Source organism: Trachemys scripta, chromosome 24 (genome assembly GCF_013100865.1).
Source record: "Trachemys scripta elegans isolate TJP31775 chromosome 24, CAS_Tse_1.0, whole genome shotgun sequence".
Classification (NCBI taxonomy): domain Eukaryota; kingdom Metazoa; phylum Chordata; order Testudines; family Emydidae; genus Trachemys; species Trachemys scripta.
Window position 1 is genome coordinate 2023885 of NC_048321.1, and position 13028 is coordinate 2036912.

Consider the following 13028-nt stretch of genomic DNA (forward strand, 5'->3'; position numbering starts at 1 on the left):
TAAGGAGGTGGTGAAGCTGCGTAGCTGACCCTGGTGGAAGAGACCCTGAGGGAGCCTGGCACACTGAAGGGCATCCTCCTAGAGACTGTTCCAAAGCAGGGCCATAGCAGTGATCCTGTGGATCCGTGACAAAAGGTCAGGGGCCAGCTTGCCCTGTGGATCCATGACAATGGACCTCACAATGCAGAATTAATTCAGCTATGAGGACTTAGATACTACAATGATGGGCACGCTAAAAACCATCTGAACAATAGAAAAATAAATCTAATGCACAACATTTATCTTCTTTTTACTCTCCTGTGGCTGTTCAGCATTATACATGGCAGCTGAGGGCATAAGCACAGAGAATAAAGTGGATAGTGGATAACGAGGTGTTCCTTGGGCGCTGGCAGGGGGTTGTATGCTGGTCTTGGTCCCAACCTTCAGTATCAAAAGAAAACAATAACCCTAAATAAAATGTTAAAAAATAAAGTTGTTATACTAATTCCATGACAAGATTAAAATCTGGGAAAAGAAAAAGCCTGAAGTAGAGCAACCGTTTTCCATATTGCTGATACTAGGACTACAGACTCCTTTGGACATAGTTCAGCATTTCTTATGGGCTGGCACGGTCTCAACTCAGCATTCACATCTGAGATGTGGATGTTGGTGCCTGTTTCCCGAATGGTGTTGCCGAGAGTTTCTCTGTTTTGATAAGTACGGATGAGTGTGGCTGATTAGGGTATATGAGCCCTCATCTCTGTACCCATCATGACCACCTCACATTCATGAATGGTGGGGACATTCATTTCACAGGTAGACAGATGTTTTCGCAACTTGGTACGACTGGCACCAATACGATGGAAAAGTTATCTCTGATGAAAAACGTACTGATGTCCCATTGAAAATGGGAACTTTTGTGCTGATAGTGGAAACCACTCCATTTCAAGTGGGGTGACCAATTTTTCAATATTGCTCATCAGTTGTGGTTTCTTTTATATTTTGAAAATTGTTAAGGATTTTGGACAATGTTAAGATTGGAATTGATTGGTAAGAAAATTTTGCCTTATTTATTAAATACTGAACTTTTGCTATTTCTTGGATGTGTTAACAGTCAGAACTTCGTATTCTTTGTAACACTTCTCTTTGCCATTCTGAGGTAAGAAGAAAGCTTCAAACCTAGGGACTACTTTCCCTAAGCCATAACGATTCCTACCAACAAAAACATTAACTCCTGGATAGCTTGGAACTGACTTTGGTGGAACAGAACCAAATGATCCTTCCTTCCACTCTAGTACTTCAACGTTATCCTCATTTACCAACATTCTGAAGTTTGAGGTGCGATGTTCTTGATCAGCATTGGAATAGTAACAATATGGACCTTTACTTTCATTGAAAAACCCAACAGAACATCCTGCCTCTGCACAGACATAGTCTGTGCGAGATACCTCCTCATTCCAGATGGAAACTGCCCCCCTTGGAACTGACCCTTCCCACTCAACCCATTTCAGGTGTATGTGGTCATCAAAAATGATCTGGCCCTTGTTCTCTGGAGGTGTTTTGCTCTTCTCCTCCTCTGCTGTGTAAGTATTCAGTGCAGAGGCCCCTTCCTGGAGGCTGGAGATCAGGGATGATGCAGCATGGTTGCTGTTGTTTCCCAAGTCTAAAATGAAAAAATGTAAAGCATATGAGTGGAATTTCACATTTCCAGTCTCTCTCTCTCTCTCTCTCTCTCTGTGTTCTCTGTTTAGTAGAGTAATCAATGCAGGGATGAATTTCCTACTGTGGTCAGAAGATTTGCTGGTATAGAAATGATCAGTATTTTGGTAGGGTAGCTGGTTACTTTGGTGGTAACCTTTCACAAATTACACTAATCATCCAAGCTTATATGGAAAATCTCAGTTTCCAAAAGGTTCCTATTACCGCTTTCTCTATGAGCACCAGACAGAGTGATGTACTGCACAAAATCTAATGGAAGGCTGGTGGACTACACACCCACTGATATCCTCATTTCTCTTCCCACATACATTTCTGTCATGAAATCCTGTCCCCATAAAGTCACTGGAAAGATTCCTATTGATTTCACCCCTGTTCTCTGCTTAAAAATGGACCCTAGTTCCAATCTTTAAAAAATATTCACTTTACAGGGGAAAGCACCTATTTTTTTTATATTGCGTCCTTACAATCTGAAGATTTACTTAATACACAGAGAGATACTGCTGTTCCATTAGCACACTGAACAAAGATAGAAAACCACTATTTAGTATTATAGGTATTTGAGACACTAAAATGATATTTTAACAAACTCTTTAGGACTTAAGCACCTACCCTTGTATAATGAAACCACACTGTACATATAGGGCACACTAGCTGCATGTCTTCATGCTATTTTATTTATAAGGAACAATACAATACAAGATATACAAAGGACCTGATCCAGAGCCCACTGAAGTGAATGGAAAGGTTCCCACTGACTTCAGTGAGCTTTTGATCATGCCCAAACAGATTTATTGCACTAAATTCTGGCCTGACTTCCTACTGCTCTTGTAACCATAGATTGTTGATAGCCCTGTTATCACTTGAATGCCACACATCAGTTTTCCAACATTTGCAAAGTGTTACATTCTGTATGATGTGTATAGAATACTGATTAAACTGATTTAGAAGTGTGGTGAGAGTCAGAAAAATCACTGTAAAATGGCACTGTGGGCTTCCCTCTTTATTGTCTCAGTTAATTGATGGTCACAGAAGAAAAAGGTGTTTTTTTCCAGTTGCCTGCCCTGTAAATTCAACCTGGGACCTGAGATCAAGCTGGGTTCTTTCGGGCATGCTCATGCTCATCAGTAATATAGAATCTGTAGGTGAAATTTAGATTGGGATTTTCAAAGGTGCCTAGGGAGTTAGGTGCCCAAATCCCTCTGAAAGAACCCCCCTACTGCCCCTGCACAGGCTACCTAGAATCCTTGGGCATGTTTACTTTGAGCCTTTCCCCTAATGCAAGCGAGCAGATCGTGGGGAGTGAGCAGGGAGGGGAACAGACTTGGCTCCACTCGCTCCACACCCTGAGTTAGCATAGGAGGTCAGAAAGTGTAGGGGGAAAGTGAGAACTGCCCAAAACCAAGCAGAGTTGGACCATGCAAAGGAAATTAAAACCCACAGTAAAAGATTCTATAGCCACATAAATGAAAAGACAAAAAGGAAAGAAGAAGAGGGACCGCTAAGCACTGAGGATGGGGTGGAGATTGAAGATAATCTAGACATAACCCAACAATTAAATGGATACTTTGCCTCAGTTTTTAATAAGGGTAATGAGGGGCTTAGTGTTAGTGGCAGGGAGGCTAATGGAAATGAGGATATGGAAGTGGAAATAGCACATCCGAGGTGGAAATCAAATTCAAACAACTTAATTGGAGCAAACTGGAGGTCCTGGCTAATCTACATCCAAAAATATTACAGGAACTGGCACATGAAATTGCAAGTTCAACAGCAAGGGATTTTTTAATGTATCTGTAAACTTGGGGGACATACCCTATGAGTAGACAACTGCTAAAATAGTCCCTATTTTTCTGAAAGAGGAAAAAGTGATTCCAAGACTAGAGAATTTCTAATATAGTACCTACTGTTAAGAAAGGGGGAAAAGTGATCCGGGAAACTACAGGCCTGTTAGTTTGACCTCAGTTGTATGCAAGGTCTTGGAATAAATTCGGAAAGAATAAGTACTTAAGGACACAGAGGTGAACTGTAACTGGGATAAAATACAAAATGGTTTTACAAAAGGTAAATTGTTCCAGACCATCCTGATCTCTTCCTTTGAGAAGATAACTGATTTTTTTGGACAAAAGAAATGCAGTAGATCTAATCTCCCTGGATTTCAATAAGGCATTTGATACAGTCCCGCATGGGAAATTATTAGCTAAATTGGAGAGGATGGGGATTAACATGAGAATTGAAAAGTGGATAAGGAACTGTCTAAAGGGGAGTCTACAACAGGTCATAAAAAAAGGTGAACTGTCAGGTTGGAGGGAGATTACTAGGGGATTTCCTCCGGGATTGGTTTTGGGACCAATCTTATTTAATATTTTAATTAATGACCTTGACACAAAAAGTGGGAGTGTGCTAATAAAATCTGTGGATGAAACAAAGTTGGAAGGTACTGCTGATATGGACTACCTTGAAAACTGGAGTAATAGAAATGGGATGACATTTAAGAGTGCAAAGTGTGAGGCCATGCAGTTAGGGACTAACTACAAAAAAATTTCTCTACACTGGGGACTTCTTAGCTGGAAGCAATAGAGGAGGAGAAAGACCTGGGTGTATTGATTGATCACAGGATGACTATGAGCTGCTAATGTGATGCAGCTGTGAAAAAGGCTAATGCAGTCCTATGATGCATTAGGTGAGGCACTTCCAGTAAAGATAGGGAAATGTTAGTTACCATTTTTCAAGGTATTTGCGAGACCTCACCTGGAATACCATATGCAATTCTGGTCTCCCATGTTTAAGAAAAATGAATTCAAACTGGAACAGGTGTAGCGATGGGCTACTAGGATGATAAGAAGAATGGAAAACCTACCTTATGAGGGGAGACTCAAAGAGCTTGTCTTGTTTAGCCTAACCAAAAGAAGGCTGAGGGAGATATGCTTGCTCTCTATAACTATGTCAGAGGGATGGAGAGGAGTTATTTAAGTGCCAATGTTGACACAAGAACAAAGGGATATAAACTGGCAATCAACAAGTTTAGGCCTGAAATTAAATGAAGATATCTAAACATGAAATGAATGAAGTTCTGGAACAGCGTTCCAAAGGGAGCAGTGGGGGGCAAAAAACCTAACTGGCTTCAGTACTGTGCTTGATAAGTTTATGGAGTAGATGGTGTGATGGGACTGCCTACAATGGCATGTGGCACTCTACGACTGAGTTACTACAGAGAATTCTTTCCCAGGTGTCTGGCTGGAGGGTCTTGCCAACATTCTCAGAGTCCAACTGATCACCACACTTAAGAGCCAGAAAGGAATTTTCCCCCAGGTGAAATTGGCAGAGACCTTGGTAGGTTTCCGTTTTCCTCTGCAACATGGGCCATGGGTCACTTGCAGATTTAAACTGGAATAAAAGGTGGATTCTCTGTAACTTGAAGTCTTCAACTCATGATTTGAGGATTTCAGTAACTCAGCCAGAGGCTAGGGGCCTATTACAGCAGGGGATGGACGAGGTTCTGGGACCTGCAATGTGCAGGAGGTCAGACTAGATGATCATGATGGTTCCTTCTGGCCTTAAAGTCCATGAGTCTATTAGTCATAATTTGCTGCTGATTTAAGCCAGCAGTAAATTGCTACTCCCATGGAGCAGAGAGGAAGCAGGGAGTGTCTCTGAAGCAGAATGCCTCCCCAAGCTGTGCCCCACACCTAGCTCAGGGCTGTGCCTAAGGGCATAGTCTAGCTCTTAGTTAACAATTCTTTTGACATTGCATGGCCTAGAAATGAATCCAGCTCACTCTCCCATAGCTATTTTGGCTCTGTTGTTTATAGAGAAGTACAAAGATGTGAAAGTTACTTCAGAAACTGAGCCAGTCTGATTCTGACACATACAGAGGGGTGCAGGGAATTTGACTCTGACACAAATGGGTGGTCACCAGACTGATACACACATGGGAGCCAGGGCTTATCTATACACTTCATTCACAGCAAACTGGGGTGTGAATCTACCCCACACTAGCCTGCCACACATTAAGTGCCCGTGAGGACTCTGCTGATGGGCACTAACTGTTCAGTGGTGTGCTTTGATCTACTCCTGTTTCAAAGCAGGGTAGATGAAAACACAATATGGAATTGTTAATGTCCTGCAGCAGGTTCCACACAACCAGTTAATGCGTGGAGTAGATTTATACCCCAGTTTGCTGTGAACTAAGAGTTTGTATAGACAAGCCCTGATACATACACGTGAGCCAATCTTATGATGCACACAGGGCGTGTTTTTGTGTGTATGATCAAACTGACACATATGGGAAGCCTGATCTGACACACACACAGGGAGGAAATGATCTGTTGAATAAGAAAGTGAATTTGTACATGTATCGGGGGTAGCTGTGTTAGTCTGTATCTACAAAAACAACAAGGAGTCTGGTGGCACCTTAAAGACTAACAGATTTACTTGGGCATAAGCTTTCATGGGTAAAAACCTCACTTCTTCAGATGCATGGAGTGAAAGTTACAGATGCAGGCATTAAGGTGCCACAAGTACTCCTGTTTTTTTTTGTTTCTTTGTTTGTTTTTGGAGAGCAGGGAGTTACTTCGCAAGTGGAGAACCAGTGTTGACAGGGCCAATTCAATCAGGGTGGATGTTGTCCACTCCCAATAATAGATGAGGAGGTGTCAATTCCAGGAGAGGAAAAGCTGCTTCTGTAATGAGCCAGCCACTCCCAGTCCCTATTCAAGCCCAGATTAATGGTGTTAAATTTGCAAATGAATTTTAGTTCTATTGTTTCTCTTTGAAGTCTGTTTCTGAAGTTTTTTTGTTCAATGATAGTGACTTTTAAATCTGTAATAGAATGACCAGGGAGACGGAAGTGTTCACTTACTGGCTTATGTATGTTACCATTCCTGATGTCCGATTTGTGTCCATTTATTCTTTTGCAGAGGGACTGTCCGGTTTGGCCAATGTACATGGCAGAGGGGCATTGCTGGCACATGATGGCATATATAACATTAGTGGATGTGCAGGTGAATGAGCACTTGATGGTGTGGCTGATGTGGTTGGGTCCTCTGATAGTGTCGCCAGAGTAGATATGGGGACAGTAGGCAACGAGGTTTGCTACAGGGATTGGATCCTGGGTTCGTGTTTCTGTCCACCACACCCCAGAAACACCAAATTTTACGTCAGAACATAACATAAGAACGGCCATACTGGGTCAGACCAAAGGTCCATCTAGCCCAGTATCCTGTCTTCTGAAAGTGGCCAATGCCAGGTACCCCAGAGGGAATGAACAGAACAGGTGATCCATCCCGTTGCCCATTCCCAGCTTCTGGCAGACAGAGGCGGGGGGCACCATCCCTGCCCATCCTGGCTAATAGCCATTGATGGACCTATCCTCCGTGAACGTATCTAGTTCTTTTTTGAACCCTGTTATAGTCTTGAACTTCACAACAACTTCTGGCAAAGAGTCCCACAGGTTGACTGTGTGTTGTGTGAAGAAATACTTCCTTTTGTTTGTTTTAAACCTGCTGCCTATTAATTTCATTTGGTGACCCCTAGTTCTTGTGTTATGGGAAGGAGTAAATAACACTTCCTTGTTTACTTTCTCCACACCAGTCATGATTTTATAGATCTCTATCATATCCCCCCTTAGTCGTCTCTTTTCCAATATGAAAAGTCCCAGTTTTATTAATCTCTCCTCATACAGAAACCGTTCCATACCCCCATATCATTTTTTTTGCCCTTTTCTGAACCTTTTCCAATTCCAATATATCTTGTTTGAGATGGGGAGACCATATCTGCACGTAGTATTCGAGATGTGAGCATACCATGGATTTATATAGAGGCAATATGATATTTTGAGTCTTATTATCTATCCCTTTCTTAATGATTCCCAACATTCTATTTGCTTTTTTGACTGCCACTGCACATTCAGTGGATGTTTTCAGAGAACTATCCACAATGACTCCAAGATCTCTTTCTTGTCCTATTAGTTTCATCTCAAATGGTGTCCCTTTGCTAGTCACTGGTCTGTGGCTCTTCAGTAGGAAAAGTCTCTGGAGATTACAGCCCCTTTGGAATTACTGACCTTTTTCTTTTTCCTCCCCCACCTCGGAGGCAGATTCGTTCAGACTAATCTTTTCCAAGAGTTCTGTATCTGCATCCATGGCCAAGTCTTGTAGAATTCCAACTTCCCATAAAATTTCAGGAAGTAAAAGTGAAAAACAACAATTGTTATTACAAGAGGAATTTTAGGTAGAAAAAATATAATTATCCAAGGTACTATCCTGTGGGGACATCAGTTAACACCACTTCTTGAGCAAAAAAAGATTTTAATAGATTCAATAGATCTATTTTTAATAGATTCAAGTGGTCATAGCCGATGTTCTGTTTTTTCCTAAAAACTAGACCCTTGAGTAGAATCTTATACTGAATAGCTACAGACATATACCCTGCAGTCTTCTGCTATGCACGTTTGCAGCTATAAAACTTTCCCAAAATACAGACCTTTACCTGAGATCAATGGGAATTTCTATCACATATCAGTATCCTCCTGCTTCTAGTGGGTGACTCAGTCACACAAACACAAGTGATTCAGTAAAGGGCATATATGGCACATATACACGTATGAACAGGTTATAACACCATCGTCAAGAGCTATAGAAAAATAAAAGTTGGTTCAATCAATAATATGACTTCACCCACCTTATTTCTCTAATATCCTGGGGCCAACACAGATACAGCAACACTGGAAACCTTCTATCCAATGTCTGGCATTTTTCATATTGTACAAGTCAATGATGTAAACATCCTTCCCCCAGCCCTCCCCCCCACACACACACCCTATCCCTGATGTTTGTCCAACAAAGCACAGTGGTGTGCATGAACAACGTAATCAATAGAGAAGGGACTTTTACTTTCCCTCCGTCATTGCTCATGAGACACACACCCTTGTAATCCTCTGTGATGTATTGAGGAGTTTATGGAGTTAACAAAAGTCTATGTATAGAATCAGAACCTGGGGCAAAGCATGGAGATAAGCATCATCAGTATAGGGCCAGCAGGTGCAAGCTGATCTGGAAGCATGGAGATCAACCCAATGGGAAAAGATGAGGAGAAAAATCAGAAAAGGATCAGGACATGGAGGTGTGACGCCTTGGTATGTTAGGGTTAACGAGGATACTGCAGGCTCAGGAAGTGGAGTGGGTCATAGGGTGTTGGGGATGGTGCAAGGTCAGAATCGAGCAAGGTGTGGGGATAGTTAGGGAAAGCTGTGCACAAGTGAAGAGGGATGAAAGGGAAGGTCTAGCAATTTTTGATTGTAAACATGGGAGGCAGGGGAAATGAGTGTTAAGAGCAGTCAGAGGTCTGCACTATCTTTCAGCCGAGGAAGTGAGTAGAGGATGCAGTGTAAAGGCTGCACAGGGTAGTGATGTGGAGTAAGAAGGGGCCAGATTATACTCATTCAATGCTGCTAGTAAAATTCACCCCTTCTGAAATCTTTATCTCAGCTCTACACACCTTTGGACAAAACAGCTCCATGTTTCAGGTAGTGGGGCCCTACAAGGCTGCATGCTGTAGAGCTGGGAACTCAGCCAAGTTCATATTGGAACAGAAATTGCACAAGACTGCTGATTATTGCTCTGAACATAGAGCTATTGCCAGCTATCTCTTATGTATCTATTTACTAGAGTCCTGTGTCCTGGCCACCTGAGAAATGCAGACAGCTCCTTGGGGTTTTCATTCATATTTCTGAAGAATACAGTGAGATTGGACAAGGAGACCTTTTGAGGGCTGAGGGATGAACCAGGCAGACAGGGAAGGAGAGGATCTCCAGCCCACGTCATGAGTGGCATGCGGTGGCCACAGATTCTTAACACCTCCTGCCTTCATATAATTAAAGCCTCTTCTAAAAATCTCAGAAGCTAGAGATGCAAAGCAGACTTGTCCCTCGCTGTGCTCTCTCCAGACTAATTTGTGAGGGGCTCCCAGCGCGTCCACTAGAAAATTACTCACAATTGAATAGACTTCTCCTGAAATTAAGCCTAAATGTTTCTTTGCTTGGTGTAATCCCTCGGTTCTCCATCCCCTCTTGTACCACTCTGCACAATCCTTTTCAATCTGTACCATTCATATACCTGTAAGCAGTTATATGATATTCAAAAACGATCTTCAAAGGATTATAAAAATTGGACTCATGCCCTTTTTTGTTCGTTTATGGGGCTCAAAGAAAGCAAGGCCGTTTTTCCCCCCCTAACACCAGGTCTCAACTATAAACTGACATCGGTATAACATCCACCCCCCTGAGCAACTTAATTATACTGACCTAACCCCCTGTGCAGACAGCACTGTGTCAAGGGAGCTATGTTCTCCCATCAACATAACTACTGCCTCTCACGGAGGTGGAGTACCTATGTTCTCCCCTTGGCGTAGGGAAGTGCTACAGCGATGTCATTTCAGAACTGTTCTGGAGGGGACAAAGGTGTGTCCGCGTACAAAACAAGACAAGTGATTATATCTTTGAGAAGTTGGGAGGGGGCGTAGAGCATATAGACCCAGGAAAAGTAGTGGGGGCAAACCAAGGTCGGGGGGGCAACTGCCCCTCTTGCCTCATAGCAAATGAAGCCCATTCTCTCAACACAAACATCCAGTCATCATGTCATACACCCGCCTGTCCCTGTGATCCATCCCTCATTTTGTTCATATCCCCTCACCAATAACACCTCCCATCTCTAAGAACTCACCCATGGAGTTTCTTGTGGGGGGAGATTGGGCATTCCCACTCCTATCGCCTTTGAGGGTGACCACCTAGCCTGCCTGCCCCCCAACACCTTCATAGAGGGGCAGAGAAGGAATCCTGTTCCCCAGCCCATACCATCCTGCCTGCCATCTTCCCAACCCTTTCTCAGACACACTACAGGAGACTGGCTAGCTGGACAGGCAGCCCATACAGATCAGAGCTGGCTGGGAATTGTCCATCAGAATGATTTTCCAAATGAAAATGGTCTTTTCACAACATCAAAATTTTCTGGAGGAAAATTTCAATTTTGTTGAAAGAAAAAACAAGGCTTTTCATCAAGAAAATTGAAATGGCCAAACCCTGGCTGCCCCACTGCAGGGAGAAAGTGAAATTGACAAGAGCCTTCCAGGCAGCTGGGGAGCCACAGCTGGGCTGGGTGGGAGGTTGAGAGGGAGGAAGGTGGAGAGCTCAGCATCTGGCAGTCCACTTGGAAGGCTATTGTCAATTTCCAGGCACAGTTCAGGGCAACTGCATCTGTATTTCCCTGAGTGGTTCAGCAAGGTACTCCTGAGGGAATTCTGCACCAAAAAATTAAAAATTCTGCACACAATATTTTAAAATTCTGCATATTTTATTTGTCAATAAATAAATGTGGAAGCTCCAGCGTAGCAGTGGGGAGCACAGGCCACTGGCTGCACACAGTTGGGAGATCACCGTACAGCCCACACACCCCCCAGGCCATGGACTCAGCAGTGAGGCTGCACTCAACCCTGACACAGCACAAGGGCCACAAGAGCTACCACAGAAACACCCAGGGGCCCTGACCCTCTGCGCCAGGCACACCAGTATAGTGAGCAAGAGGCACAGAGTCTTGCATGCATGTGTAGGTACAGGTATGCTAGCTCAACCGAACAGGATCCAAGTGTTGAGGGGCTTAATGTGGGGGGATCCAGGAGTGGGGTGAGAGAATTCTGTGTGGGGCAATCTAGGTGTGGGTGGCTTGGTGGTGGGTCTGGGTGCTGGAGGATTCTGGCCTTGTTGGGGAGGTTCCAGGTGCAGGGGGAATGGGAGACTGCAGGGGGATCCAGGTGATGGTGGTCAGGGTTTAGCAGGAGGGGCTGGGTGCGGAGGGCACATCAGGGTGGTCCAGGTGCAGGGGGGTGGGGCTCATCAGGGTGGGGTTTTGAGTGTGGGAGCCCAGTAGGGGGTTGTTTGGGTGTAGGGGTTTGTCTGGATGCAGGGGGGATAGGCTTAACGGGGCTCCAGATGAAGAGGGGGTAGGGCTTGGTGGGGGGGAGTTGGGTGCGAAGGGTGAGGCTCGGCAGGCTGTGTGTTTGGATGCAGGGGGCTCGGTGGGGATGTTCTGGGTGTGGGGGAGTGAGGCTCGGCAGAAGTGTTGGGTACGGGGGGGTCCAGATGAATGGGGGTTTGGCATTGGGGAGCAGCTCCCTGTACAGTGATTCCTCCCCCCATGGCTGAGGAGCGATAGGGGCAGGAAATGGGGGGACAGGAGTGCGGAGCTTCCTGAAGCCAGGGGAGGTTTCTGGGGGTGGGTCTGACCCAGCCCCAGACGATCCTTCAGGGGAAGAGGAAGTCCCATCCTCCCCTGCCCCAGCCCAGCCAGGACTAGCAGCTGAGCCCAGCACAGGGTTGGAGCAACCAGCCAGGGCATCCTCAGCCCTGGCCAGCCCTTCCCGCAGTGTTTTACCTCACCACCGGCTGCTCTGGGTGCCCAAGATGATGCACCAGCACTGCTTGAGAGGGGTGGTGGCTGCTTTTGCAGCTTCCTTTTGTTTCCCCATCAGAAGTCATTTTTCTGTAGGGATGCAAAGAAATCTGTAGGGGACATAAATTCTGCATGTGTGCAGTGGCACAGAATTCCCCCAGGAGTAACAAGGGCATTCACTGTCAGATTTCCAGATCGCCAGCTGTTGCCTTCTGACCAGTTTTTTTCCCAGGCTTCACAGTTTCTTGCATTTACTGTGTACGTCCCAGCACACACAGGCTGCCTCAGCAGACCTGCTTGCTTTCTCTTCAGAGACTGATAACAGATTTAATTGGTATAGATATAAGTCACCACACAGCTCTTTCTAAGCCAGCCTACTTTCTTCTTAAGGTAAAGAGCATTACAGAGAAAACATTAAAAACAATAAAAGAACCTAATGCTAATAAGCTTACCGGAGATCAGAGACCTCTAACATGGGCTGTCGCAGGAGCAGTCTTTCAATACCCTCATCACAGAGGCTACCTTGTGGCTACAAGTTTATCAGCACTTCAGCTCAGAACAAGCTGTCTTTTCTTTCCGGTCTGTCTTATGAGGCCTCAGTAGGCCAAGTTCCCCTGATCCTACACTAAGGATTGGGACCCTCTGTGGACCAGGTGTCCTGTCCATTTGCTGGATCAGGAAGAAGGCCCAGAGTCATTTTAAACTCTGTCTCTTTATTCAACAATAAGAAGAACAGGAGTACTTGTGGCACCTTAGAGACTAACAAATTTATTAGAGCATAAGCTTTCGTGGACTACAGCCCACTTCTTCGGATGCATATAGAATGGAACATATATTGAGGAGATATATATACACACATACAGAGAGCATAAACAGGTGGGAGTTGTCTTACCA

General features: G+C 44.5%; 1 protein-coding gene across 3 annotated transcripts in view; it reads right to left on the reverse strand.

The window, feature by feature from the left end:
- Window positions 1-259: 259 nt before the first annotated feature.
- LOC117869627 (natterin-3-like) overlaps window positions 260-13028 on the reverse strand; it is a 14298-nt gene continuing 1529 nt past the window's right edge. The window contains exons 2-4 of one of the 3 annotated variants that reach the window (XM_034756609.1): window positions 9685-9806; window positions 7757-7858; window positions 260-1642 (exon numbers count right to left, since the gene is read on the reverse strand). In XM_034756609.1, the coding sequence (XP_034612500.1) occupies window positions 1071-1642; window positions 7757-7858; window positions 9685-9754 (744 nt within the window). In that variant the 5' untranslated portion in view covers window positions 9755-9806 and the 3' untranslated portion in view covers window positions 260-1070. Of the gene's footprint in view, window positions 1643-7756; window positions 7859-9684; window positions 9807-12586; window positions 12854-13028 lie in introns of those variants that run through there. The other 2 variants (XM_034756611.1, XM_034756610.1) reach the window with 2 other exon arrangements.